At 40.7% G+C, this 26,844-nt stretch overlaps 2 protein-coding genes across 7 annotated transcripts in view; one reads left to right on the top strand and one right to left on the bottom strand.

The window, feature by feature from the left end:
* Window positions 1-13,062, top strand: LOC127007296 (chromatin assembly factor 1 p55 subunit). Of its 5 annotated transcripts, none has more exons than XM_050878077.1 (11): window positions 5-140; window positions 3,913-3,996; window positions 4,498-4,645; window positions 4,904-5,049; window positions 5,408-5,612; window positions 6,917-7,094; window positions 7,331-7,525; window positions 10,759-10,836; window positions 11,407-11,541; window positions 12,398-12,496; window positions 12,755-13,062. In XM_050878077.1, the coding sequence occupies exons 1-11, from the start codon at window positions 110-112 to the stop codon at window positions 12,833-12,835; spliced, it is 1,380 nt and encodes a 459-aa protein (XP_050734034.1). In that variant the 5' UTR covers window positions 5-109; the 3' UTR covers window positions 12,836-13,062. The 5 variants fall into 5 exon arrangements, with proteins under 5 accessions (XP_050734038.1, XP_050734034.1, XP_050734035.1 ...); XM_050878078.1 differs by lacking the exon at window positions 10,759-10,836 and adding an exon at window positions 10,611-10,688; XM_050878079.1 differs by having other exon boundaries at window positions 11-134.
* Window positions 13,063-15,943: 2,881 nt separating this feature from the next.
* Window positions 15,944-26,844, bottom strand: part of LOC127007293 (protein toll-like) — a 25,333-nt gene continuing 14,432 nt past the window's right edge. The window contains exons 2-7 of one of the 2 annotated variants that reach the window (XM_050878072.1): window positions 26,716-26,780; window positions 22,386-24,725; window positions 21,616-21,766; window positions 19,409-19,545; window positions 18,714-18,980; window positions 15,944-17,830 (exon numbers count right to left, since the gene is read on the bottom strand). In XM_050878072.1, the coding sequence (XP_050734029.1) occupies window positions 17,630-17,830; window positions 18,714-18,980; window positions 19,409-19,545; window positions 21,616-21,766; window positions 22,386-24,671 (3,042 nt within the window). In that variant the 5' untranslated portion in view covers window positions 24,672-24,725; window positions 26,716-26,780 and the 3' untranslated portion in view covers window positions 15,944-17,629. The remainder of the gene's footprint in view (window positions 17,831-18,713; window positions 18,981-19,408; window positions 19,546-21,615; window positions 21,767-22,385; window positions 24,726-26,715; window positions 26,781-26,844) is intronic. The other variant, XM_050878071.1, reaches the window with a different exon arrangement.

Raw genomic sequence — 26,844 nt, 5'->3', positions numbered from 1 at the left:
AAGTGGTAATCATCGTACATCTGATCGTGGTAGACGCCTGCGCGGGGAAAATTTGGCGCCATTGAGTGCGGCGAGACGAGAAGGTTTGTTGTGGCGCTGCACCGACACAATGACGGACAAGGAGGGCGCCAAAGGTAAATGTGAGTCGGTGTGGCTGTTTGCTGTGGGGCTGCGTGCGTGTGGGGCTGGGGAGGGGCACATGGGCGGCGTGGGGCAGGGGTGACAAGGGGGCTTTGGGGCTTTTGGGGCGTGCTGGCCGGGCTGTCCTTCTGTTGCTTGGCGTCTCGTGTTTTCAGTATTAAATAGCCAGTTCGATAGTCCACATATAGTCATTGTAAGCGCTCAAACCAAACCATACTCGCTGTTTCTACGCAATACCGGATTCTAACAAAGACTTCCTGTGTGGTTACCTAAATTCTCCTCTCCTTTATATCTCGACGCTAAACTATATAGAGCTTTTCGTCGTGTTTTGTGTTTAGTTAGATTTTCATTTTTTCATCTCTAGGGGACGCGCAGAGGGCCACTCTCGGGGTATTCAACTGGCCAGGACAGGATTAGGATAAGGGTTAGGATGAGGAAAGATTGGGACATTGTGAAAGGCCAGGATTAGGGAGATAATGATTGATGATCCTATTCCTAAATGTGTCAAGAGTGGGACTATTAACTACATGAGATGGGAGATGATTCCACTCCTGGATGCTGCTGGCGTCTCGTGTTCTCAATATCAAATAGCCAGTTCGATACTTTAATGCCAGAAGGTTAAGTTAAGTATGCAATGTATGCAGGATCACAAAAGTAGGTATTGTAAGTAATCCAACACATACTCATTGTAAGCGCCTCTCCTCCCGGCATTGACCTCTCTTTTGGCCACTCGGTAATCTTTAGGAGCAGTAAGTAGCGGTCTTTTTTTTTCATTATTGTTTTATTTTTTGTGTGCAATCGAACTGTCCTTTGCTGAAAAAAAGAAAAAAAATACTGATTATCGGATACTAATAAAGAGACTTCCTGTGTTACGTAACTCCGCCTCTCCTTTATATCTCGACGCCAACACTATTTAGAGCTAAATTAGGAAATTTTCGTCGTGTTTTATGTTTGGTTGGGGGCTTACGAACTTTCTGTATTGGACTGTAAAGCTGGCCCTAAAATGTGCCTCAGTAATTAGTCTTTTTTTATTTGTCTTACATTGTCTGTCCCTTGATATGAGGCTGGTTGCCCTCCTTGCAGGTCCTCGCCATTGCCCGCTGTCTCTACCGCCTTTATGCTGTGGAAAGACGGTGTTAGGTTAAGGGGAGGCGACGGTAGTTATCTAGGAGGTGATATTCATTCTTTTCAGATTCTCATGAATTTGGGTATAAATATATCTTTATACATGAAGTATTAGATCCCAAAGTTTCATTGAGATATGATCAGTATTTAGCGAGAAAGAAATATATAATGCTCTGAAAATGCCAATGACTTTTACATACATGTACTTCACAAAATCTCGACTATTGAAAATAAGTTCTACGATGGATACATATAGTGTTTTTTCATCTTGGCAGATTTTAGTTGTCATATTTCATATATGAAAAATAAGATATATCTTGGTGCCAATTTTTTCTTTCTTTTAGAAAAAAAAATCTTTTGGGATCTGGTTTTATCTTTTTAAAAATGTCTTACAATGAAAAGTTTTCGCTTTCTTCTTTCCAATAATACCTTTATATCTACAATCACTTCATAAACAACAGAGAAATTGCACTCAAAATGTCAGTAACTTTTGTTTTGAGATATGAGCAGCTGTATGTCGAAGAGTGTCTATCAGGATGTTTCTAGGCTTAATGCAGCATAATTTTACACATTTTGGGGTAAGAATGACAAATGAAGGCAAACCAGTGTTTATTATGTAAAATATTCAGGCATTTTTGGCACCTGGTCTTGTATGGGGGTGGCATGGAAGCGGCATTCGATGGGTGTGCACGTGGGTGGTGGGTCGCTTTGTCCTGACACCCTTTTACTCTTGTTTATCATTTTCATTCTTTCTCTCTGCCTCATCTTCAGCTTCAGTTGACTTTAACAGGAAACAGGGAGCATTTTAAGGGTACCAAACTGTTAAAACCTGAATTTTGATGCCTGAGTTGAAAATATTAATTTTTTGCCAGTCTCCCCATAAATAAAACGTATTTCGGGTTCTGGTGGCTGGTGTTTTGATATCTGTACTTCTTCCTATTAATTTCTGAGAGATGTGAAGGTTAGAAGTATACATAAATGACAACAGAAGAGCAGTTGATCAAGTAGGAGACAAGCTACTGGTGCATTGATAAAACCAATCTTAACTTGTGTTGATTTGATTTCTACATTAAATTGTGGAAGTTTTTCTCACTTGGAATACTTGGGAGCTAAAACAAATCAGTATTATTCCAGAAGTACACCCATTTTATTGTGAAGGACACCATTGTGCTTTATGAAGTACTTTGCACACATATAACACCCTGGTATATTGTTTTGTCGCTGCACATCACTTTTGTGAGATATTAATTTCTTGTTATATATGGTCATGGGGGATATATCAAAGGACTTCAATTTGTTTCATTTTGGCAGTGGAGCACAAAAAGATTCTAACCACCAGAAAATGTGAATTTAGTCTGCAAAATTACACGTTAATAACCCTGTTCTCATTTAACGTACTCCATCCTGATCCAGCAAATTCCCTTACTTTATCTTTCCATTTGGTTCTCTGCCTTCCCTGTCTTTTTCAATTCATGGGTTGTCAGCGTGTTATTTTGGTTGTCCATCTGTTATTAGTTCTATGCATGATACACATGCCTAAGTCCATTGCTCATTCCTAACCATCATTAAAATATCTTCAACTATTGTCTGTTCCCTAATCTATGATGCTCGGTTTCTGGCGCTGTGTTATAGCTAACATTTTTCTTGCCATTCCTATTTATGCACTTCGCTTTCTTCAAATCTTGTAAGACACAGGACTGGCACGATACATTGATTGTACACATTTCTCTTGAGGGAGAGTGGCAGGTTTCTATTCATAATATTACTTGTGTTAACCGTAAGTGCTTCCTCCTATTTTTTTCCCCTTTGATTTCTTTTTAATGGGCTGGGTTTGCACTAATTGTTAGTCCTAGACATGTATATACGTGTATTCTTTTAACTCAAGAAGGTTTACGGTGGATTAGTGAAGCTCTCTTGAGATGAGAGGCCTGGCATGTTGTTCCCTACGAGTCTATTATCTCATGACCATTTTAGTGGTTCACATATGACTTTAACCCCCCCCCCCCCACCAAAAAAAAAAAAAAAAAAAAGCAAAGGATGAAAAAATAACTTAATTTATATTTGAGGTGAAAAATGTTCAAACTTCTCTAATCTACTATTCTAAATAAATATGTACGTACCATATAGAAAGTCCAATAGTTTTGTTAAGTTATTTCTAACCTACAAAAATCAAATTAAAGAAGCTCAGGTGCTTAAAAACAGTTTTTGGCCTGTAACATTTTTCAATTTTCACATACTATTCAATAAAAGGATTTTTGCATGAAGCACTTTAAATCTGAATATGATGACGTAAATGGTGGTATGTAGGTATGTATATCATATAATAAAATCAAGACAATGTCTTGTGTTTAAAGTTTAGATAGACAGTTCCCTTTTAAGTGTTTAAAAATTCTGGAAATTGTTCAAAAGATAGTTTTGCTTATCTTTCCGTAACTAGATTTGGATTACAAGAATAAATGCTTTTCTCTTAAAGGGATCCTTTGTTCATATGTATTTTCATCAAGGGAATTAGATTTTAAGGTTTTCTCTGTATTTACATGGGTGATTTGTGTCCAGTTAAGTGGTACAGAGTAAGTTTTGATGAGGGCTGTTGCCTGTTGTGGCTGGCCTGCAAAGAATGACATGGTGTGTTTTCTTGTTGTGTAGTTGGGGATGGTGGTGGTGGGCCTGCACCAGACCTCCCGCCGACACTGGCCTTGGCTGAAGTGGCACCTGCACACCGCCTTCAAGGTGGGCTGCAGACAGTGTCATTAACGTAATAGGTGACACTTTACCCCCTTAACCATGAAGAAGGCTTTCCTACCTTCAGAAAGTGTGAGGCTGCCACTCAGGGCAGCATATCTACTAACAAGCCCCAGGTGGCTTTGAGCCTCTCCTGGCTCAGTAAAATACTTATCTCTTGCTAAAGTTCCCTCACAGAAACTTAGTTTCTTGTCTTACAAGCTTTAATGTTTAGTAAATAGGTTTTCTGAGTAGCTTGCTATCAGCAAAACTTTTTCTGCTACTTTATAAAGATTTTCCTTGTAATGAGGGAACTTTACCTATTGGTGTGCTTAAGGTCTTCTGCTGCCCTTGTTGGCTCAGCCCCTGCAAGGGTGAACCAGTCACGCTGTTATGGCAATGACATTGACTGAGCATGCTTTCTTTACGTAGTGAGTTGTTCCCTTCTCAATACTGCCTGAAGAGTGTTTGTGGCAGCAATGCTAATCTGTCTTGTCCCTGACATCACAGACACATTTGATGATGCGGTGGAGGAGCGTGTCATCAATGAGGAATACAAAATATGGAAGAAGAACACTCCCTTCCTCTACGACCTGGTGATGACACACGCCCTGGAATGGCCCTCCCTCACTGCACAGTGGCTTCCTGATGTCACAAGGTATTATTTTGAGTACTGAGATCTTTCATAGGAATGGTATGCACCTTAAAATTACATTAATTAGTTATATTTATCATCCAATTTGCCAAAATGATTAGTATAGTTGTGTTTAGTAGTCTCCTTTGCATTGTGATATGCTGAATAACATAGGATAGTTGTGTTTAGTAGTCTCCTTTGCATTGTGATATGCTGAATAACATATATCATTACCTTGCCCTGCTTATGTGATGATAATGAATTCCTATTTATATGCACCAGACCTGAGGGGAAGGATTACAGCATCCACCGCCTCATCCTGGGCACCCACACCAGCGATGAGCAGAACCACCTCCTCATCGCCTCTGTCCAGCTGCCCAATGAAGATGCTCAATTTGATGCATCCCACTATGATAACGAGAAAGGAGGTATGCTCAAATAAAAAAATAGGAGAACAGTACATATCTTGGTAGTTAGAAGGAAGATAATTCTGAATATGTATGTATTGATTGATCTTTTTTTTTCCCATTTTAGTCTTGTAGTTTTTGTTGGTGTATGCTATGGCAGTTATTGCTGTCAACTTTAATTCTAATTATCATATTTTTTGTAAAAGGATGTCATAGATCAAATGTTTATGGTGACAGTTCCTTATATATTTTGGTGTTGACTGACAACTGACAACAGTTAAGTTGGAAATGTAATGGTCATTCAGTTAGAGGGTTTGAACTTTGAAATTGCACTTTGCTAGCCATAATTTGTATCAGCTGTGACTAACAATTCTTTCAGAGTTTGGTGGCTTTGGCTCTGTTAGTGGCAAGATTGAGATCGAGATAAAGATCAACCATGAGGGTGAAGTGAATCGTGCCCGGTACATGCCCCAGAACCCATGTGTCATTGCCACCAAGACTCCCTCCAGTGATGTGTTGGTCTTTGACTACACCAAACACCCCTCCAAGCCGGACCCATCGGGAGAGTGTCACCCAGACCTGAGGCAAGTAATATCCTTTGTTGTATTGAGTGGATAACTGATGGAACAATTGAAATAGGGCTCTGAAACATTTAAGTCTTGCAGTGTCAGGCTTTATTGAGTGTGTTGACAGCCCAGTAAGATGGACAATTTATCACATCCAGATCTGAAGGTGTTTGGATGTATACTACAGTCGTCCCTCAAATAGTATGGTTTCGGTTTTATACGGATTATCATGGATGAATTTTTTTATGATTTTTAAATTTCCCTCACGTCGCACCAAGTAGCCATAGTGTGAGTGGCAACACTTTTCTACCAAAACACCTGCTGAAAGCATCCCAAAGCGTTTGAGAAAGTGTGCACCTTGCAGAAGAATTCAGATTTAGGAGAAGTTACATTTTGGGATGAGTTACTTTGTGGTAGGGAGAGCATACCACATGAATGAGAGCAGTGTTCGCTGTATCTATCATAGTGTAAAAGAAATGCTTGCCGCAGTAACTGTGAGTGCTGCTAGAGTGGAGATAAAGCCTGTCTTTTTCTGTTTGTTCATAAATTAACCTTTTATAAACACATAAATAGGCATTTTCTTACCTTAAACAAGTAATTGGTGGGCAGGAGTGGGCAGTCCTACGGAATCCGGGTTTCCCGCCTGGCTCAGTTTCTACTCGCCGGCCAAAGTTGCCAGTTTTTCATTTTCTGCTGTAGTGTTACCAAGCTGGACAAGTGAGCCATCCTGGCAGCGCTGCCTTCCACATTGTCAGCGAGCGAGCGATGTCATACACTCACACTCTCTCTTACTCTCAACCACAATTTCTATTATTGCTCTCTAAATCATACTTTAAATAAGATATGAAATGATAATTGTGGAGATTGACTCCGCGCCTCCCAAGTACGACATGACGCCTCCATATTATATAGTTAAGGGACGAATATTTAAACTACTCCAATCGAACTTTAAATAACCTGACCTCTAACGGGGGCCTCGACCCCCCAGCGTGGTAACACTGCACTGTGACTGCAGCAGAAAATGCATAACTGGCAACTTGGGCCTGTGGGCAACAGCTGAGCCAGGCAGGACCCGGATTCCGTAGTGTTTCTAGGGGGGCAGTAATTTTATACGGATTTTCGAATAGTACGGGGGTCCTGGGTCCCTAACCTCCGTACTATTTGTGGGACGACTGTATTAGGTTTGTAGTTGGATAAAGATTTTTTTTTTAAGACTAGCAATATTTAAAAAGGTTGACATGATTTTAAGATTTTGATTAGTAGTTATATTCTTGTGGCTTTGCTTGATGTATTTTAAATGGATTCTGCACCCCTTGTTACAGGCTGCGGGGCCACCAGAAGGAGGGGTATGGGCTCTCCTGGAACCCAAACCTGAATGGGTACTTGTTGAGTGCATCAGATGATCACACAATATGTTTGTGGGACATTAATGCCACACCCAAGGAGAATAGAGTCATTGATGCCAAGACCATCTTTACTGGACACACTGCTGTGGTCGAGGTGAGTGTCGGAATTTTGTAGGGGAGGGGATGGCTGTAATGAGACAGTATCCTCAGGTCACTGGAAAAGTGCCTCAAACAAGGATGAGGAATAACCTTAAAAAGATGGGTCAGTGATGTCAGTAGCAAAGTTATAGTGTAGAAAAAGATATGAATTTAGGTCAGATATTCATCATTGCCACACTTGAATTATGCATACAAAACAAAAATAAAATATGATTTTTCTTTTACCCTCAGGATGTTGCTTGGCACTTGTTGCATGAATCTCTGTTTGGCTCAGTGGCTGACGACCAGAAGCTGATGATCTGGGACACCCGAGCCAACAACACCAACAAACCCTCACACACGGTGGACGCACACACAGCCGAGGTCAACTGTCTCTCTTTCAACCCCTATTCAGAGTTCATCCTGGCCACCGGCAGTGCAGACAAGGTGGGTCTCATAAGTAGAAGCCACTCATTCATTTGTACTTTTGATGGATAGACATTGTGTTAGTTGCTCTGTAATTTTGTCTTTTGTGTTTATTACTGTGTTGTGTGACTTGTCGGGTATTTCTGTATGCTTCTCATTTTACATTATAGTTCTCAGCTTTTAATTTGAAGCTTTGAAAGTTTTGCATAGATACCAACCTTAATTATTTTACAGTAGATCAAGCAGACCTGTCCAAGCTATTGCTGAATTTTCATGTCCTCTCTTGAATCATGAACAAAATTTCAGTGTATAATTTTTGTTATAGATTTTTTGTTGTAAGTGGGAATCCACTGGTTGTTTGTTGTAATGGGGAGGCCTGGTTGAGCTGTCTTTAATGTTGCGGATGATTGATCCTTAGAATAGCAAAAAAATTCTTGAAGGAGGGATTGGAATTGAGCCCCAAACAGAGCAAGCACAAAACAAGCCCCCACACTCACTCAAAAAATGCTCAAATAGTAGTGTTGGTTTCATGTCTGTTGTGTCAGCTGAACAGTGAACAATACATTGAGTTTATTCTCAACACTCATGTCATTAATTAATGAAGCTTACTTATAAACAGAAAAATCTTTCCATTATTCAGTACTCATTTGTAATATGCAGTTACCTCAAGAAATGGAAATAGGTTTGCTTTTGATTCCTTGCATGATGATGATGATGCATACTGGTACCAATTCCCTGTATTCTGTAATGGGTCAAGAAAAGACTATTTTATTTACCCCTCGTAACTACCCCAGGGTCCCCTGGCCCTATTTTCCCTATTTTTCTTGTTCAATCATAATTTTACCAATCACTACCATGGTAGGAAATTTACCATGGTTGGTAAGGGTTTGCTTTATGACTCATTTTTCAATGTTGATTCTCATTTTTTATACTTAGTATTGCACTTAGTGAAGAAAGTGTGTCAGTAGCTAGCTGGAGGTTTTCTTTATGTGTAAACCCTGTAATCATTATTACCTCTGCCAACGAAGTTGGAAGGTTATATTTTCGGTCCAGTCAGTATGTTTATTTATTTATTTGTTTGTGAGCAGTCTCCTGTGCACAATTTTGCGGATATCTCAACCAGTTTTTCAGGGAAGCTTCGTGTCCATCCAGAATAGAACCCATTAAATTTTTGATGTCAAAGGTCAAGGTCACACAAAACGTCAGATTGGCCATAACTTCGGTTCTCGTCATCGTTGAGACTTCAGACTTAGTTCATATCTTAGCTCATGGGAAGACGCACCTTGCATGGCCTTGACCTTGACCTTGAAAAGTTCGCCCAAGGTCAAGGTGTCCCCCCAAAAATAGAATTTCATCATATTCCGAAACAAATGCTTCCATGTGATGCACCTTGCATGGCCTTGACCTTGACCTCAAAAAGTTTGTCAAAGGTCACAGTTAAAAAAAAAAAAAAGAATTTCATTAAGTTTTGAAACAAATGCTTCCATATGATGCATAGGATCACAGTTGATGCCCATACCAATTTTCAGGACGATCTTTGGCGGAGGTGTGCACTCTCCGAGTGCTATGTGTCCAGTTCTTGAAGTTTTCATTTTCACTTCACTCAGGCTTAGGAGTAAAGTTACTGACAGGCTTATTATCATGTCCTTGCTTTTTGAGAGGAAAGTTTCTTGATTTTGTTTGTATGATTAGAAATTATATTAGGATGTGATTGCTATTTAACCCGTGTGGGTCGGGTGACGGGAATTTCCGCTCGGGCGGAGAGCGTCGGGTGGCGGGAGTTTCCGCCATCCGACGCGTTTGGCTTGGCCAAAAATAGCCCCTCTTCCCAACATCATATCTCTGCTGTGCTGCAACCTAGACACTTCAAATTTATTTCATTGTGGAGAGGAAGGATTTTCGATGAAAAAACAGTATAAATGATTATGTTTTCGTTTGAAATTGCCACACGGGGCATTGATGAAAGACACCTATTTTCCAAAATCTATCAACACCGCCCGTGCGCTGCGAGAATGACAATAGTCCTCTAGCCCGACCCTTATGGGTTAAATGTTGTTTTTGTGTTTTGTGCCAATAATATTTGTTTTATCTGTTGGTAGCCTTAATGCCTTAGAATTTTTCTGATATGCAATACCACAATTTAAAAAATTTTTCTGTATAAAGTATGATTTTTTTTGCTTCTGTCTCCTGTGTGTGGTGTTGTACATATTTTTCTTCCTGTTTTTGTGTTCTGTGGTGTTGTATTTTCTCCTGTCTGGATCTACATTTTCCATACTTGGTAACAACTCTTATAATATTTTTTTCTGTTCAGCAGCAGCAGACAAATGGAGTCAGTAGCTGAATGCAGCATTTGTTCTTGATGCTTCTGTGTAATTTTCTGCATGCTGCATGTTGGCTTAATGTTCACACATTAATCTAGAAACCAATATCTGAAATACTTAGTTATAAGAAGGAACCAATATTTGAAATAATTTTGTGTTTATAGTAATGACACTTAAAAATAATGGAAAGTATGTTTGAAGAGTGTGAGTGGCATGTGAGGCAGGTGTGTGTGTGGGGGCAGGGGGGGAGGTGTCTTGGAGCTGTGTCACAGCACATATGATGAGGAGTAACTTTAGCACATGCAAGTGATGGTCATTATGACAATGAACTGTGGCATATAAAAAATGAATTTTAGACTATGTTCCTCATTGTACAATATTTTGACCTTCTAAATGAGGGGTTAGAGTGTGGTTAACTAATTGAGTGTGAGTGTAAAATTTAGTGGCCTCACTTGGCATGGGCCTGTACTGCTGTCATTGGGATGCTTCCTGTTCATATCTCCTAAACTTTTGAAATTTGTCTGAATCTGTGAAAAACAAAAATTGAATACTAAAGTAAATTTTAATCCTATGGGATGATCAGTTGAGTAATATTAGTAGGTGTGGTATTATGTATATCTGGTCTTAGGGTTCAAGATGACTAAAAAGTAAGTCTTCATCTAGTGGCTTGCATCCAGAGTGAGTGCTTGGTAAGGTGAATAATGTGCTATGGATGTGATGGGACATCTCTTGAGGACTCTCAGCCTATAATGTGTGAACAGTTCAACATCCAGCTTCCCTTACAGACGGTCGCTCTGTGGGATTTACGTAATCTGAGCTTGAAGCTTCACTCGTTTGCCATGCACAAGGACGAGATCTTCCAGGTTAGTAAGACTTGCATGTGTTCAGTGTGGTGGTGAGCGCCTCAGTTACCCTTTTCCACCCGCCTTGCAGACAGTTGCCTTGTGGGACCTGCGCAATCTCAAGCTGAAACTCCACTCGTTTGAGTCGCACAAAGATGAAGTATTCCAGGTGAGGTTGGCGGAAGCTGTGGAGTGGAGGGGCAGCGAGGATGGGCTGACTGAAGCACTCCCATCTTGGGGGAATGTTATTGGAATGTTGTTTGTAGTGCTCAGTGTGCTGTTATTTTGCTTTTGTTGCTCTTTGTAACTTGAAATTGATTTTATAATGTTGATATTGGCTCATAGCATCACAGTATATTTTATTTGTCATGAAATTGCAAAGAAAGAATAATTTAATCTGTGACAGGTCTTGATGGGATTAGAGAATCATGCTCTATATCAAGGCTTTTGAGAATAAAAACAAATAAATAAATACATAAATTATATAGTATTTATTTATTTATACTTTTTCAGTTAAAATGAGAATAGTATGCCTAACTGTTTTAACTACATCTAGACTGTTGGTTGATATAATCTTGGTTTACTTAATCAAAAATACATGTTGGGCAAGTGCTTGAACTTAGACATATAAAATCAACCACTTGACAAGTTTACCTGCTGGGTGTGCAGGTGGGGAGACAGGCATAGACGGTTCTCTGTGAAGAAAAAGTATTAAGACACTTTTCTGTGGTCCTTTTAGGTGCAGTGGTCCCCTCACAATGAGACCATCTTGGCCAGCTCCGGCACTGACCGCCGGTTACACGTGTGGGACCTAAGCAAGATTGGAGAGGAACAGAGTGCTGAGGATGCTGAAGATGGACCTCCTGAGCTGTTGGTGAGTTTCTTTGTGCCAGTAGTATGAAGGTGAAAAAAATTAGTCAGTGAGTAGGGTTTGGATGTCATGTGAGAGGTGACAAGAGGTAACTTATGAGAAAATTGGAATTATAATGAAAAGGAAAGGTGTGTGGTATTAGTACATATTGGAGAATAGAAAGTGGATTGGAAACTGGTGGATGGTAGGAAGGCACCAGTGGAAGAAGTTTTTAGGCAGGATGTTATTTCTCATATCAACTAATAACCTAGTCTTATGTTGCCGTATGACCTCTGGCAATGTGCTTTGGGTCATTTTTGCACACTATGTCAGTGACCCGTGGTGAAGTGGGTAGTTCACATAGCTATGAACCTGCAGGCCTGGATTCAAATCCCGGCCCGGTCAGTCGCTGTGCAGCTCACCCAGATGTTCACCCTCCCTTTCTGGCTGGTCAATATTTGGGTTCCTGGGGATACCTTGGGAGGGTAATTGTGGCAACCTGGATGTCAAACTGGCTCTGCGTCCAAGGGTAATGGGTTATTACCCGCCACAGGCTCAAGGGGCAATGTAATGGAAATAAGCACTAAGGCCATGCACATCTTTAGCATATTCTTTAAGTAATAGTCAGGATTTGGAGTAAGAGAACTGAAAGTCGTATGGCATATTTCACTGGGTAATCTTCAAAAGACAATAAACAAAACAACTTGCTTTGAAGGAGTTGCTCACTATCGTATATGTGAAAAGCTTTTATTGTTATATTTCTATTTATGTAGGAGATTCATACTACAGTTTATGTGGTTTGGACAGTTTATCAGTTATGTCGTCTATTCTTTCTGGAAACTCTGTGGACTGTGGTTGATGATGATTAATTTTTTTGCAGTTTATCCATGGCGGCCACACTGCCAAGATCTCAGACTTCTCCTGGAACCCCAATGAACCATGGGTCATTTGTTCTGTTAGTGAAGACAACATTATGCAGGTTAGTGCACACCTTTACAGAAGTATGGACCCCTAAAGGTTTTGTCTATTCAGACACCAATTTGTGGTAACTCAAATTAATGGCCATTGTCATTTTTTTATTTCTTTTGCAAATATTTATACCTAATACTGCAAACATTTTCCTTGAACTTAAAATGAAAATGTTCCCATCTAAGTGAAGACAGAACAATAAACCACCAGCTTTGGTACAGGGAAGTATTCATACTCATGTTCATTCTGTCATGTGTTGCTGTTTCAGGTGTGGCAGATGGCAGAGAACATATACAACGATGAGGAGCCGGAGACACCAGCGTCAGAGCTGGAGTCTGGTGCCTCGTAAGTGTGTGTAGCAAGGGGGAGGACAGTATTGTTGTGGGCGGCTGTCATCATGTGAGTTTAGTTAAATCATGTTTCTTTAAGTAAGAACAACTATTTTCTGAATTTCAAAGCATTATTATATCATGGAAACTATGGCAATTACTTTTTTACTGTGTAAAATCATTTATTGTCATTCCACATAATTTGTAGAATTTTCAGCATCACTTTAATATTAAAAATATTTTGAAAGATGGTGATTTTATTGGTCAATGAGGTTTAATTAAATTAGTGAATGTTTATTATTAAAAAGTGTGATTAATCACCATCAAAATTATGTACATGGAACCATTTGGTTAGCTACATGACACTTCAGACATTCATCATTGGTGAATCATGGATTACCATTCTGGCCTGCCACATTAGTGGACATATTTCTTAAGATTCTCTTTGGAGGGGGTGACTATCATATGATTCTGCAAGGTATGGAAATTTCTCAGTTTTTTTTCATAGCCAGGTTTTCCGTAGAAAAAAAAAAAAAAAAAAAAAAGATTATATTGATAAAAATATCCTTTTTTCGTATGATTTCCATTATATGAAGGAGTAAGTGGAATAAGGAAATGCTAATACAGCATCATGAGCTCCTCATACATGGCATATCCAAGCTCCATTTAACCTTTATTAATGAGATCCATGAAGTGTAACTGTAGAGTTGTGTCATTCTTTTTTTGACATTCTTCTTCGCACTGTTGTCCACCAACTCTTGCACCACAAATTTTAGTCTTCCACAAGTAAGTTGCTTTAGTTCAGAAGTTAAGGTTTATATCAGTGGTTTTATTTTGAGTATTGGGTAATACTCTATGCATGTTTTACCAGATTGGAGACTGAAAAATTATCATGTATAGCAAAAACTGATTAGATTTGCAGAAAAGATATAAGTGAGCATACTTCATACCTCTTCGAAGGTTTGTAATGGTTTGAGTTTCTAAGTGATAAATGACAGCTTTAAATAGCATGAGGAAAATTGTGTCTAGAGAGTTTACAAGTCTGTTGACAGTAAGCCATTCCACAAGTCCTCTGAGACAAACTGAGAAACTCATGAGTGGTTATTGCTGTGTGCTGACTGCTGTGCTTAGTTACCATTGGTGCTTTGCCTTCAGAGAGGAAATTCATTGATGCCCCACATCTATACTGGTGGGCTTTTCAGGGACATTTATGTCTTTGTCTTGACACTGATTTGTCAAGACCACAATAGCTGCTTGTAATTTAACAAGAAATGCAAGACATTCAGAGTAAAATGTGATAATGCTTGCAACAGCAATACAGATCATGACCGTTCATCATGTCTCCCCAGGATTCTGTTGATTGTGATGATATTTGTGAATGTTCAATGATAGAATAGTTTTGTGACTTTATAAATGACATTGATGAATAACATCAAATTTGAATTGAAATACAACAGGTATGAATTTTGACGTGCAAATGGTAAATATGGACCCAGAAAGCAAATTGCTGGATTCTTTTGTCCTAGTGTTAGTGAGTATACTGCCTGAGTGGGAGAGTAACTGATTGCACTTGTGTGTATGGTGGACTGACTTGTCTATAAAGGTGTGTACCTGAGGGGAGCACGAGGGTTAGATTTAATGCTGTTCTGTTCTTATTCAGACCTAAGAGGGGAACTTCTCATCTTAGAAAGTTACCTGTAAATATGGTGCACTAATTGAAGATCCTTCAAAAGTAAATAAAATTCAACAATTTTTATACAAGTTTCTGATTGTTTCAGTGTTGTAGTGCAAATAGCCTTTCTGTTATCTTCTACTTTCTGATTGCAGAGTGAGAGGAATGAATTCCTCTAGGTTCATTTTATGCACGTGTGCATATGTATGAGCGAGCTTGTGCTCATGCACATGCATTTCTCCGTATCTTGGATCCATATGACCTACAAAGCATAGCATTGAAAACTTTGCTTCTTCACAGAGTGATGAACTCTGATTCTGCAGAGTATATAATTCGAAAGGTCATCAGCCAAGGACTTCATTGAAGATAGTGCCAAGAGAGAAAAATGGAGTTGCTATTCCTGCAGCTTCATATTTTTTGTGCGAGTGTGCATGCATGGGCCCATTTCATCTTAAACAAGCCCCGCAACCCTGTAAAGCATCACTGAAAAGTTCCTGAACCTGGGATCTCATGAAAAATTCTGAAAGAAAGAGTAGATTTTCAGGAACATGCCTTGCAATCATTGTTAGAGCAATAGGTAGAGCTGGAAGAGATGAGGACAAGATGAGTGTTTGGGGTCTCGAGGCAGAACAAGATTAGAAATTAACACATGAGGGGAATAGTAAAAGTTAGAGATGTAGGTGAAAATATGAGAAATGCGACGAAGGTTGTACAGAGATGCGAAAAAGTGCAAGAATAATGATACTGGCTGAAGAGTGTTGGAAATGGAAGAAGGAGAGGATGACCAAAGTTGAGGTGGAGGGACTCCATTGAAGCTGACTTGATGGAGAAGGGGTTGGAAGAGTGTGGTTTTTAATAAAGAACGATGGAAGAGACTCTTCAGAAACAACAACCCATTTTCTACAGTCAAACCTCATCCACAGATTTGAATATCCGTGGGGTAGCCCATGGACACTTGATTATCAAGTTTAAGAAATATTTGGGTATCTGCAGTTTTTTTTAAATTTTTTTTTTAGCACTTTTGTGGCCAGCCAAAGCACTTGTGGCTCACTGTACACCCCTCCATCACTCCATGCACCTTCATACTTGCAGTACTAACCAGTGCCAGTAGTTGCTGTTAAGTATCTATCACCAGATATCCGTGGATTCTCAACATCCGTGGGTGTGTCTGCTACCTATGCCTCGTGGATGTTGAGGTTTGTAAATGGGAAAAGCTGCAGAGGAATGAACGTGTAGATTGTTATCAGTTTTTAGTGAAGAGTGAATCAAAGCATTCATGATTAAAAATCATAATGCAACTAGGATGTTGAACTAGGAAATTAACAGATATTTGAATTTATTTGTCTCCCTTAAATACTACAACTTTTTAAATAGTGTGTAGACAGTTCTCCTTCCTCAGAAAGTAGAGATTTACCCCATAATGTGGTGTAAGGATGTGTTTATTGAGTTCAACGACTTGGTTTCCATTTGGTATATTTACAAGATGTCCTATCCACCTTTATGGCCATGTGTAAGATTCTAACATCATTACAATTCGTGTTTCCTGCACTCATAGGGTGCAAAGTCAAGTTAAGCCTCAAGAAACAAGAGTTAGAGGAAAGATTGCTCACTGAAGTGATTAACATTACATATAAATGCTCCATTTAAGCATGAATCTGGTGCTGTGATGCTATTTAGGTCATTTAAATTTTGTAACCCAGACCCTGACTTTAGTAATGATTATGGTATTAACACCACATGACATCCTGCAACCCATCAAGATATGGCATCATAACAAGAGTATAACTAGTTTATTTGTTCTGCTTGACATTGTTTTTCCAAGCTAATCTTTTTCTTTCATATTTGATGTCCTGCCCCCTCAAGAGGGTGGCCACACCGGAAACGTTTCCATCTTTCCTTGTTCCAGCACTCAAGTTTTTTGCATACCAACTCACTCTCCAATACTCATCCACTCTTTTGATCCATTTCACTAGTAGGTTTCTCCTGACACCCTCTCCCTCAATCCTGGTGTCATATACTCTGTCATTGTCATTCCTTCTTGACCATAACCTTACTCTTGCCAACACTTATTTTCATTGTTTCAACTCTTGCACACTTGTCAAATTCATCCACAATCCTCTGCAGCATCTCAGTGCCTTCTTGCAACAGCACTCTCATCTTCATATGGTGTGCCATAAAGGACTACTCTGTACCTCTCATTTTCAGCCTTGGGCCCAACTCATGAATAAGCTTTGACAGATTGCCATTTCCATTACTTTTTTCAATTCTTTTGTATTATAAAAACAATATCTTTTCATCTGCTTCCTCAGTGATCACAGGTATAGATTCTTTTTGCCACTATTGTCAACTATTTCATTACTCCTTTTTCTGTCCATCTTTGTATGTAACATGAGCTCTGTATTTCATTGCATCTCCCACCCACCACATTCCCTTGTGCATCCCATGAAGTCTGCAGAAGTTCCTTACATCTCCAGTACTCTCATCCTGGACAATGTAATTTTGCCTCGTGTTTCAGTTTCACATAGCAAGGTCACCTCTTAAGACAGAATCAAGAATGCAATTCATATTTTATCAACACTATACTCCTTTGTTTTGAGGATCTGAAGCAGTTAACTTCATCATGTGAGTTTTCTTGTGAATTTTTCTTTACTTGTTTGTTGGGAACGATCACTTTTAGTACGTATTTACATCTCATTCCCAATTCCCCAGAAATCTTCATCCATTATGAGTAGCTGACTCTTGTTTGACATATATTACCTGGAAATTATCAGTTTGTTTATCATATTGATAACCCTCAAAATCACACAATGATACATTTGTTATAGTTTTCTGGCATTTCGCAAGGTATTAGGTATTGGTATATGTCACAGTTGTCTTCATAAGGCTTATGCTCACACTTTTATGATAAATGGAAGGACGAAACACCAGAAGCCACATATTTACAAAGCTTTTATTACTGGCAGCTCAAACTGAAGCTGAACTAATCTGTCACTTTATTAAAAAAGATTGCACATGGATTGAGCTATTGCATCTCAGAATAGCAGTTCTTTTTCTTTCAGGTATTAAGCTGTGTCCTTATTAGGCACCATTTGTCTTTTATTTCAAGGAACACTTCATACAGTATCCTTTGTGGTAACAGGTACTATTTTGGTTTAGCATTCTTATGGACCAACTCCAGTCTCTCCGTTTTCTTGGTTTTGTTTTGTTTCTTTTGGAAGAATTCTTGAGGGTGAGGCATTGCATATCTGAGATTCTCCCAGAACTTCGGGTGGTCTGACTGGAGATAAGTCCTGGTGGAGAGGTACAACTTGAGCTCCTCGTCCATCTCAGACTCTGGGGGCACCTGGAGCATGGAGGGAATAGAGACAGATTAGGCTTTCTCCTCAGGCTGAGATGAATGATGAGTTTGATATGAATATTTCATTAGGACTCAATATTACATGAAATTTATTATGTACTTGTTTACCAAAACTAAAGTTGTCTTTATACTTTAAAATTTTGCAAGTTTTTATTTAATTAGTTTTTATTTTTTTATTTTTTATTTTTTATTTTTTTACACCAATGGAGAAAGCTCAAGGGCAATTAAACAAAAAAGCAACAAAACCAGTGGATGCAATAAAAGAATCAAGATGTTGGTTAACTTGCATAAGGGATTTGTACAGTATAGGGGTAAGAGTAGAAAGTTGAGGGGAGGGGGAAGGCACACAGTTGGCAAGTTCAGAAGAGCAGTCAGCATGAAAATATAGGTAGGAGATAGAAAGAGATGCAGCATCATGGTGGAATTTAAGAGGTAGGAGACTGTAAGTAAGAGGAGAGGAGTTGACGAAGCGAAGAGCTTTAGACTCCACTCAGTCCAAAAGAGCTGTGTGTGTGTGTGTGTGTGTGTGTGTGTGGAGCCCCCTCATACATGAGATACATACTCAATACGAGGGCAGACAAGGCCCCTGTAAATGGACAGCATCTGTGTGGGGGAAAAGAACTGGTGGAGACGATACAGAACCCCCAACCTTGGGGAAGCTGATTTAGTAAGTGAGATGTGGTTTCCAGTTAAGATTTTGAATCAAGGATAGACCGAGGATGTTTAGTGTAGAAGGTAACAGTGGAGTATTGTTGAAGAATAGGGGATAGGTGTTTGGAAGATTGACATGCTTTAAACCAAGCATTTTTAACAAATAAATTCCATAAATTTTTAATTTGAAGCCAAAATGATCATTGCATGCACTCACCTGTCCCAGAACTATAACAATTATCTTCTTGCTCTTTTCCCTAAGTGCCTTGGAGTGGGCTGTCTTGAATTCAATTTGTCCCCAAACATTTTCAATGAAGTTTGAGGAGAGCACAACAATGGTGCGGTGGCTGTCCTCAATGCTCTGGTCAATCTGGTTCTGGATGTACTCGCCGGGCACCCAGTCCCTGTAGTGGAGGCACACCCGGTACCTGGGCTCCCCACACTCCAGGCCTGGCACCAGCACTGTGTTCACATACTCTTCATCCTGGTGATGCAAAGAAGGGTAAAAATACCATTTTTAGAACAAGCCAATTACTAATATTGGGTTATTGCAAGTGCAGAGGGGGGAACAAGTAGTTTCTATTTGTATGTTCAGTTTCAAATTAGGGATGAACAAAGTTCATGGCATCAAAGTGATACAATAGAGAAATTGAGATATTAAACAGGGAAAAAAGTACTTAAGAGTTTTCTTGATTGTACTACTTAGGTATGAGATCTAGATGGAGAGAATACATGTCTGAGGCACAGATGATGACAAAATACATATCTGTGTTGTGTCATGAAGGTAGCAACCCCATTCTATGACATATCTGGTGCAAGCAGTCTTGTGGCTGCTTTGATGTACAAGGTTGATGGTTGGGAATGAGAATCTGCCTTTCTCTAGTTTTTCCAGAGAAAGGTTCCAGTCTTCACCTTGTTGGAGTAGCTGATGAAGGCGTCATATTTCTTATTGGCATCTGCTTCCTCCTTGGCCACAGCCCACAAACACATTCGATGATTAAAAAGCCACACCTTGATTTCTTGCTGGAAATTGAACACAACCACAGTTCCTGTAATTAATGGCTGGAATGTAGTTCACATTTTCTTCCCCTAAAAATTAAGGAGCACATAGGCACTATGTCATAAAGAAATATATTATCCAAGTCATATGGAAGTCTTACGCAGAAAATGGCATGAACTGAGAATGAGAACTCTTGGTCTTGTCTCAATTTCTACATGGTGTATAAGATGGTAATACAACAAAAACATTTTAAGAAAGAAGTATTATTAGTTTACTGATGACAAGGATAAGAAAGGGAATGAAATAGTTACATCATCAAACTGAGGTATATAGGTAGTATGTCTACTTCACTCATTGACTGTGGATTTCCTACAAGAAGACATCACCAAGCTATGGGAATGGATCAAAAAGTGGCTGCTACAATTCAATGAACAAAAATGTGAAGTCCTGCATCTTTGGAGGGGATATCCAGCACACCAATACCACATGGGAAACACTCCAGTGAATTGTACGCCTCCATGGTCTAGTGGTCAGCGTGCCTGGCTTCTACTCCACGGGCCCGGGTTTGAATCCCGGCCCGGGCAGTCGGCGTGCAGCTCACCCAGCTGTTCATCCTCCCTTTCGGGCTGGTCAATGAATGGGTACCTGGGAAACCTGGGGAAGGTAAACTGTGGTAACCCAGATGTCACACTGGCCCTGTGCATAGCTGGGCGTTATCGCGATAAGTTATCGCGATACTTTATCGCTGATAACAAAATCAGGTTATCGGCCATCCGCTACTTATTTAAATATATATCGGTATCTTCGTTACTTTTGTAACCAAACTGGCGATAATCGCTACTTTTTTCCGACTCAGAAAAAAAACGTTGTGTCCTCCCTACACGTGACCCGGGCGTCCGGTGTTGTATGAAAAAACTTTGGGGTATTTGATCATCACCATTAAAACACTATAGGTTATTTTTTTATTTTTATGTAAGACTCAAAAATCAATATATCAAAAAGAAAAATCATTTAACTTTGCCCCCCAAAATTATCATTCACTGCCTCAAATTTGATATTCCATATTCGTTTGTGAGCATGCCATGGTATTGAAGGCACCTGGTGTTGTGTTATTTGGTGTCCCATCGTCAAATGTTGGCGCTTTTGTTTACAAATACTGGTCTCTTGTGAACTACGCATGTTCAGACCAGTAAGTGTAGCCCTATAGAGTCTCACAAAGCTTTTTAACACATAAGACATACAGTACCACCATCCTCGCTGTTTCTAAAACGGCACTCTGTACATATAAATACAACTTGCACAGAGTGTCGTTCTAGAAACAGCGGGGATGGTGGAAGTGGTACTGTATGTCTGATTCAGCATTCCAGCAACTCTTAATTACGGTTAAAAAGCTTTGTGAGATTGTACAGGTCTACACTTGCTGGTCTGAGCATGCACAGTTCACGAGAGACCAGTGTTTGTAAACAAAAGCGCCAACATTTGACGGTGGGGACGCCAAATAACACAACACGGTTCAGACGTTTCTAGTATTACCGTCCATAGGTACGTGTCAACTTGTGGTTTTCAGGTTTTGTAAGTTTTCTATAATCCAAGTAATGAAAATTTGAATTCATCGATGTTTTTTTATTGGAAATAATATAGTATCATTTTCGCCTATCGGACTTATCGCTATCGGAATTGTGGATTAATATCAGGTATCGGTTATCGCCTATATTTGTGTTTCCAGTTAACGAATATCGGTTATCGCCGATAAGGTTTTCCATTATCAGTTATCGGTTATCGGGAATAAGGTTTTCTGTTATCGTGCCCAGCTATGGCCCTGTGTCCTGGGGTAAAAGGGCTCCCTCCCACCACAGGCTCAAGGGCCAATGTTACGGAGATGAGCACCGAGGCTACGCACTTCTACAGTGTATGCCCCCAACTTTACCTTTACCTTTACCAGTGAAAGCCAAATTCATTCCAATTGCAGCGGATGGGTTAAGGAAGAAAATGTGGCACAGCTGAGAAAAAAGAACAAAAAGTGAAGTTCTTTTGGCTGTGGTGGCCTGAATGGAAACATTATAAGATTTTTCTTTGACTAAAATAGAAAATTACAAACTAAGACTAAATACAAACTAACCAAGTACAAAAAAGACGACGAGCAAGACAGTGGTTGAGGCTATTGTAGCCACCACCATGGGCCGCTGGATGGTGGGGCACAGCTCTTCCTCCGTCAGGCTCAGCAGCTGCTTGTTCAAGTTGCTGCAGAGGATTGAGTGTGAATCGGCAAGCTGCAGGAGGGAGACAACAGTAGTTTTATGTAGCTCTGTGTATGAAGAAGTGCTGATAACAAGGGCTGCCTTGTATAGGCCAACCGGCCTCTTGCAGACTCCTTACGTTCTTATGTTCTTAAGAAAGGTTTAGGTGTAGTTATAAACAGCCATGGGAACTGAGAGGTAACTGAGAGAAAGAATCTTAATTTTGAAACGATGGCAACTTTATGGGCCATATGTAAGTAAACACCAACTACATGATGGGGTTTCATGGAAGACCAAATGGCTTCTTAACCCAGTAGCAGCGACGGGCCAAATTTGTGGCTTTAACGTGTAGCAGCGACGGGCCAAATTTGTGGCTTTAACGTGTAGCAGTGACGGGCCAAATTTTTGCCATGATATAAACCCCCCAAAATAGATGATACATAATCTGATCACAAATGCTTTGATATATATTATGAAATGGTTTGTGTGAGGGGTGATTTTTTCTCATTATTCTCGCTTGGAGGGACCATTAAGAAACATGATCCCCGCTGCTACCGGGTTAAAAAAAAAAGGAAGAAGTCTGCATATACATAGATAAACAGGTACATTCATTGTCAAGTGCATTCTAGGATCAACTACTCTATTGACATACCTTTCTCTTAGGATCTCTTAGGAAGACGTGGAGGTCAACCAGTTGGCAGTCACAGAGCCAAGGGTTTCCACCCAGGCCAAGATTTGCATTTGTGGCATTGAGGAAGCTAATGACTGAAGGACAGAAGTTGGTGAGATAATTTCTTCTGACATCTAAGACTTGTAGTGTCTTAGGCAAGTAACTTTCATTGATGACCTTAAGGTGGTTGGAAGGGATTGTTAAGTTCACTAGATTGTTGTATGAAGGGCTTTGGAGACCCTCAAGGCTGGCAATGGAGTTGTTCGTGACACTGAGTGTGATAGAGTAGTTTCCCTTGGGCAAGTATGGCTTCAGCTTTGGTATTGCCTGAAGTCCTTGGGAAGCACAGTCCATGATGAACATGTGGTCGTGGGGTCTGATGGCGCAGGAACAGGAAGGATGACATTCCTTCCTGTAGCAGAAGAGTTTGGTGAAGTCAAGAGTCATCACCAGCTTCTGATCACTGCGGTTGTTTGGCGGTGAACACTTCACAGCGTTACTATCTTCAACTTCCAGGTGCACCATATTTTTGTCCTGCTCTGAATTTTTTTCCTGCAGCAATCTTGCAAACTTATAAAGGTTGCAGTCACAAATCAGTGGATTATCTCTTAATTTAACACCAACTACTCGTTTAGGAATATCACTGTTTAGGTCTTGGCGTTCTGCCTGAGACGCATTACTCCTGTCAAGATTTCCATGATCTGGATTCCATAAGAAGTCAAAATTATCCAAATATTCAATGCTGTTATTCCTCAAATCCAATTGCATAAGATTTTGTAAGTTTCTGAAGGCATGAGGTATGGCTTTTATTCTGTTGCTGTTAAGGGTGAGTTCAGTGAGGCCAACTTGGTCTGAGAGAGGAAACTGTTCCAGCAGGACCTCGTCTGTCCTCCCTGCTTCTCTTGCTTCTGGCTTACTGACAATGGTTGAGAAGGACAGGTTGTTATTTCCTAGTCTTAGGATTCTGAGAATTGTGATAGGGTGAGGGAAGAATGTGCTCCTGAGCTCACTCAAGTGATTGTCTGACAGATCAATCTCCTCTAGTGACTCACAAGTCTTAAAAATGTTACTGGGCAGATCAGAAAGACTTGCATTTTTTAGGTCAAGAGTCTTAAGTTTGTGGTGGCTGTTAAAGGTTCCAGACAGCAGAGTCTTGAGAGGATTATCATTAAGAGATAACTTTTCAAGACTAATTAGGTCTGCAAATGATCCTTCAGGTATTTTTTCGAGGGCGTTTGCTGACATTGACAGCTCGGTTAAGTTTATCAGTCCTTGAAATAATCCTTGGGGGATTTCAATTATTTTGTTGTTTGAGAAACTTAAATCTGTAATCATCTTGGACTTGCTAAAAAGCTGTGATGGAAGTGCCTGAAGCTTGTTATATTGTAGGTTCACAGTCTCCAAGTCAGGACAGTTGTGAAATATGTCCTCTGGCAAAGATTCAAGTTCATTTATCTTGAGGTATAGTGTTTTCAACTTTGGAAGATTTAAAAATGTGTCTGAAGTGATCTTTCTTATCTTGTTTATAGAAAGTTCCAATTGATACACCTTGGGAATACTGGACAGGAGCTTTGGGCTAATCTCCCCAAGTGTGTTGCCGTACACAGTTAAGCCTGTCAGGGTAAAAATGTTGGAGAATAAGTTGTCTGGCAAACTCTCAAAATTGTTATTTATGAGGTGAATAGATTTAAGATGTGATGCACCTGCAAATAAGGTTTCGGGTACTGTTGACATATTGGCTTGGGAAAAGAAAAAGTGTTGCAGCTTGGGAGTGGCTTGAAGTAAATCTGGAGGTATGGTGGTAAACTTAGTATTCTTTAAATCCAAGAACTCAAGGTTTGTAAGTCCATCGAGGTGCCACCTTTCAAGTTTCAAGTCTGTCCTTACTCCTCGATTGTCGAATGTCACTTGTAAAATCTTCTCCGGCAGTATTCCCAACTCGGCAAAGGCCTTACTGAATGAGACATTGAAGAGTGGGCAAAGGCTGAGTGACACATGCTGGACTGAGGAGAAGTTACACCCTTTGTGGAAAGCCAAATCAAGATGTGATGCTCTATAGTCACACCTGAGAGAAAGTAAACTATCTGTTGTACCATTGTCATCTTTTAACTCCAGTTTGTATTGCTGTGCGAAAGTTGCATTCATTGAGCAAGATAACGTATCAAAACTTTTGTAGCAGTTAGGGCAGGTGAAGGAGAGGGGGATGGCCAGGCCCACGAGGAAGAGGGCCAGCCAGGGGGCAGCTGGCAACCTGCGTTGTGGCGCCATGGAGCCTCAGCACCGTCGCGGTCGTTGTATGTCTTCTGAGCCTTGTGGTGTCATCTGAAAAACGTGAAGCAAATTACTAAAATTACTATATATAGCAATAATGATTATTCATTTACATTTTTCATGGTTATGATCATCAGCTTATCATTAATTTATATATATTATTCTTTTTATCTGTGAAGCTGCCAGTAAGCTACTTCGCAAAGAGGACCTTTTTTTTTTTTTTTTTATGTGTGTGTGGGGCGAGTGAGTGAAGCGACGCCCCCCCGGACGTATGCTCCCCGTTAGCTATGTTCAAAGGGACGGACGCATCTTATTCATGCGGGACCCAAACCTTTGATCACCGTGATGAAGCGGAATGAGGCGCGACGACAACTTCCGTGGCACGTCTAATTAAGCGCGTGTAAAGCCTGTCATCCACCCCACCCAACACCTCCAGCCAGCCAACCACTTCTCCCTCCGCGTCTCCCATCCACGCACGGGAAAATGAACAGCGGTGTCACCGAAGATTTATCCGGAATAACTATTATACTGACTTTCCCGTGCGTGATGACTTGCGAAAGGGAAGCAAAGCCTTGGAACAGCTCCCTTATGTTCCCTCCCTCCTTAACTACAAAGCCATGTGTCAATCCTGTGTTGTGCACAGAATGACTAAAATGATCCATGGAGTTAGGAACTTGCCGTACAGATATTCTTTGGACATACGTAGAGTGCGAGGTGCTTTCATTGAAGTTTAAAGTTTGCAGGATTAATAACGGCGATTCAGATGAAATATTTATATTGAAAATATGTAAGAACACAAAGCAACGGGTGTAAGTTTGATCATTTCACATTGAGGAAGGAAACAGGCAAGAACTGATTAATGAACAAAGTGGTGGATGAGTGGAACAAACTAAGGAGAAGTGTAGTTGAGGCAAAGAGGAAGATTGAAAGCTTCAAATGGATGTTAGATACATTTAAGGACGGAGGGAAGGCGCTGAATAACCCATCCTCATGAGCTGCCATGTGTATGCCGTTTGGCCTCGTTGTCTCCTTATCGGTATCCTTGTATATTATTTTCTCCCGTCAACGGCCAGTCCTTTTAGAACACTGCATCGCCTTGAGTCCGCCCCTTCCTTTCGGCAGCCGCGAAACTCATTCTTAGCATGCGTGGAGAGGAGCTGGAAGGTCAGGACACAATCCACCACAGTGCCCCGGGTCGCCTTTCAGTCCCCCGCGTTCCCCATGCTGCAGAGGTCCGGCGCCGGCGGGGAATTCTCCAGACGACGTGTTGGGGTGTGAAAACTTTCTTTGTTCCTGAGAATCTTGTAACCCCTGAGGTTCTTGGGGCTATTGTCACTTCTGCTGCAGCGACTGCTCTGCTGCCTCAGCGGCATCTTCGTATCATAACCGCCACCTCACCGCCATCTCCAGCGAGGCGTAGGTGTTGGCTGTGGGCCACAACCACTTACACTAGACGACGCCACGCTCAGCACGTCACGTGTGCCGTTGCTATGTCCTGCAGCCGAGGGGTTTACCGATGGGTCAACTGTGGAGGAGGCCAAGGGGATGCCCATAAAGTTCGTGGCATGAGGAAGGCGACAGATTCTGCCATGATCATGGAAAGGACGTCTGCATTGAGGTTTGCGTTAGTGTTGCTCGGCCCCCCCGGCGTATGCCATTACTGATTGATTGATTGGTATCTGTGGTGGGTTTAGCGGATACATTTTCTTCAGCTTAGGTCCTCTTAGACCGTCACGGTTTCCACCTTGAGCAGGTGTCTCGTCTTATGGCTGGGGTGGCGTTGCCCACGTGAGCTGCGACCTTCAAGGATCTGAGTGCTGCAGGCAGACAGGGGCTGTAGCCAGGTCAGAAGGCTTCAAGGCCTTGCAGGTCGGTGGGTGTGGTGGCTGTGCACTCTACCCAAAACTACTCCCAGTGGTGTCTCCGATCTTGAGTCATCGTTGTCACATGTCCAGAGGTTCTTGTGTCCCCAGTCTTTTTATAATCGGATGATTGAAGCGGATGCGAACACGAAAAACATGAAACAACATCAGTTATTTACCTATACCTGCAACAGATTGCGCACACTGCTCTCGAACAAAGCATGAAGGCGTGCTGGCAGGCCGTCTATGTAAGATAAAAGAAGAAACAATGTAGAAGAAAGCAAAAGCAATCCTTCTGACTTGTTTTT

This window comes from Eriocheir sinensis, chromosome 35, assembly GCF_024679095.1.
Source record: "Eriocheir sinensis breed Jianghai 21 chromosome 35, ASM2467909v1, whole genome shotgun sequence".
Lineage (NCBI taxonomy): Eukaryota > Metazoa > Arthropoda > Malacostraca > Decapoda > Varunidae > Eriocheir > Eriocheir sinensis.
This window is presented reverse-complemented; position numbering and strand designations above follow the sequence as displayed.

Excerpts from the sequence above, each read along its gene's own strand:
- LOC127007296 (XM_050878077.1), top strand. The coding sequence starts at position 110 with ATGACGGACAAGGAGGGCGCCAAAGGTAAAT. Across the intron at positions 141-3,912 it reads GGAGGGCGCCAAAGGTAAAT|TTGGGGATGGTGGTGGTGGG; the intron begins GTGAGTCGGTGT and ends CTTGTTGTGTAG. Across the intron at positions 3,997-4,497 it reads ACCTGCACACCGCCTTCAAG|ACACATTTGATGATGCGGTG; the intron begins GTGGGCTGCAGA and ends CTGACATCACAG.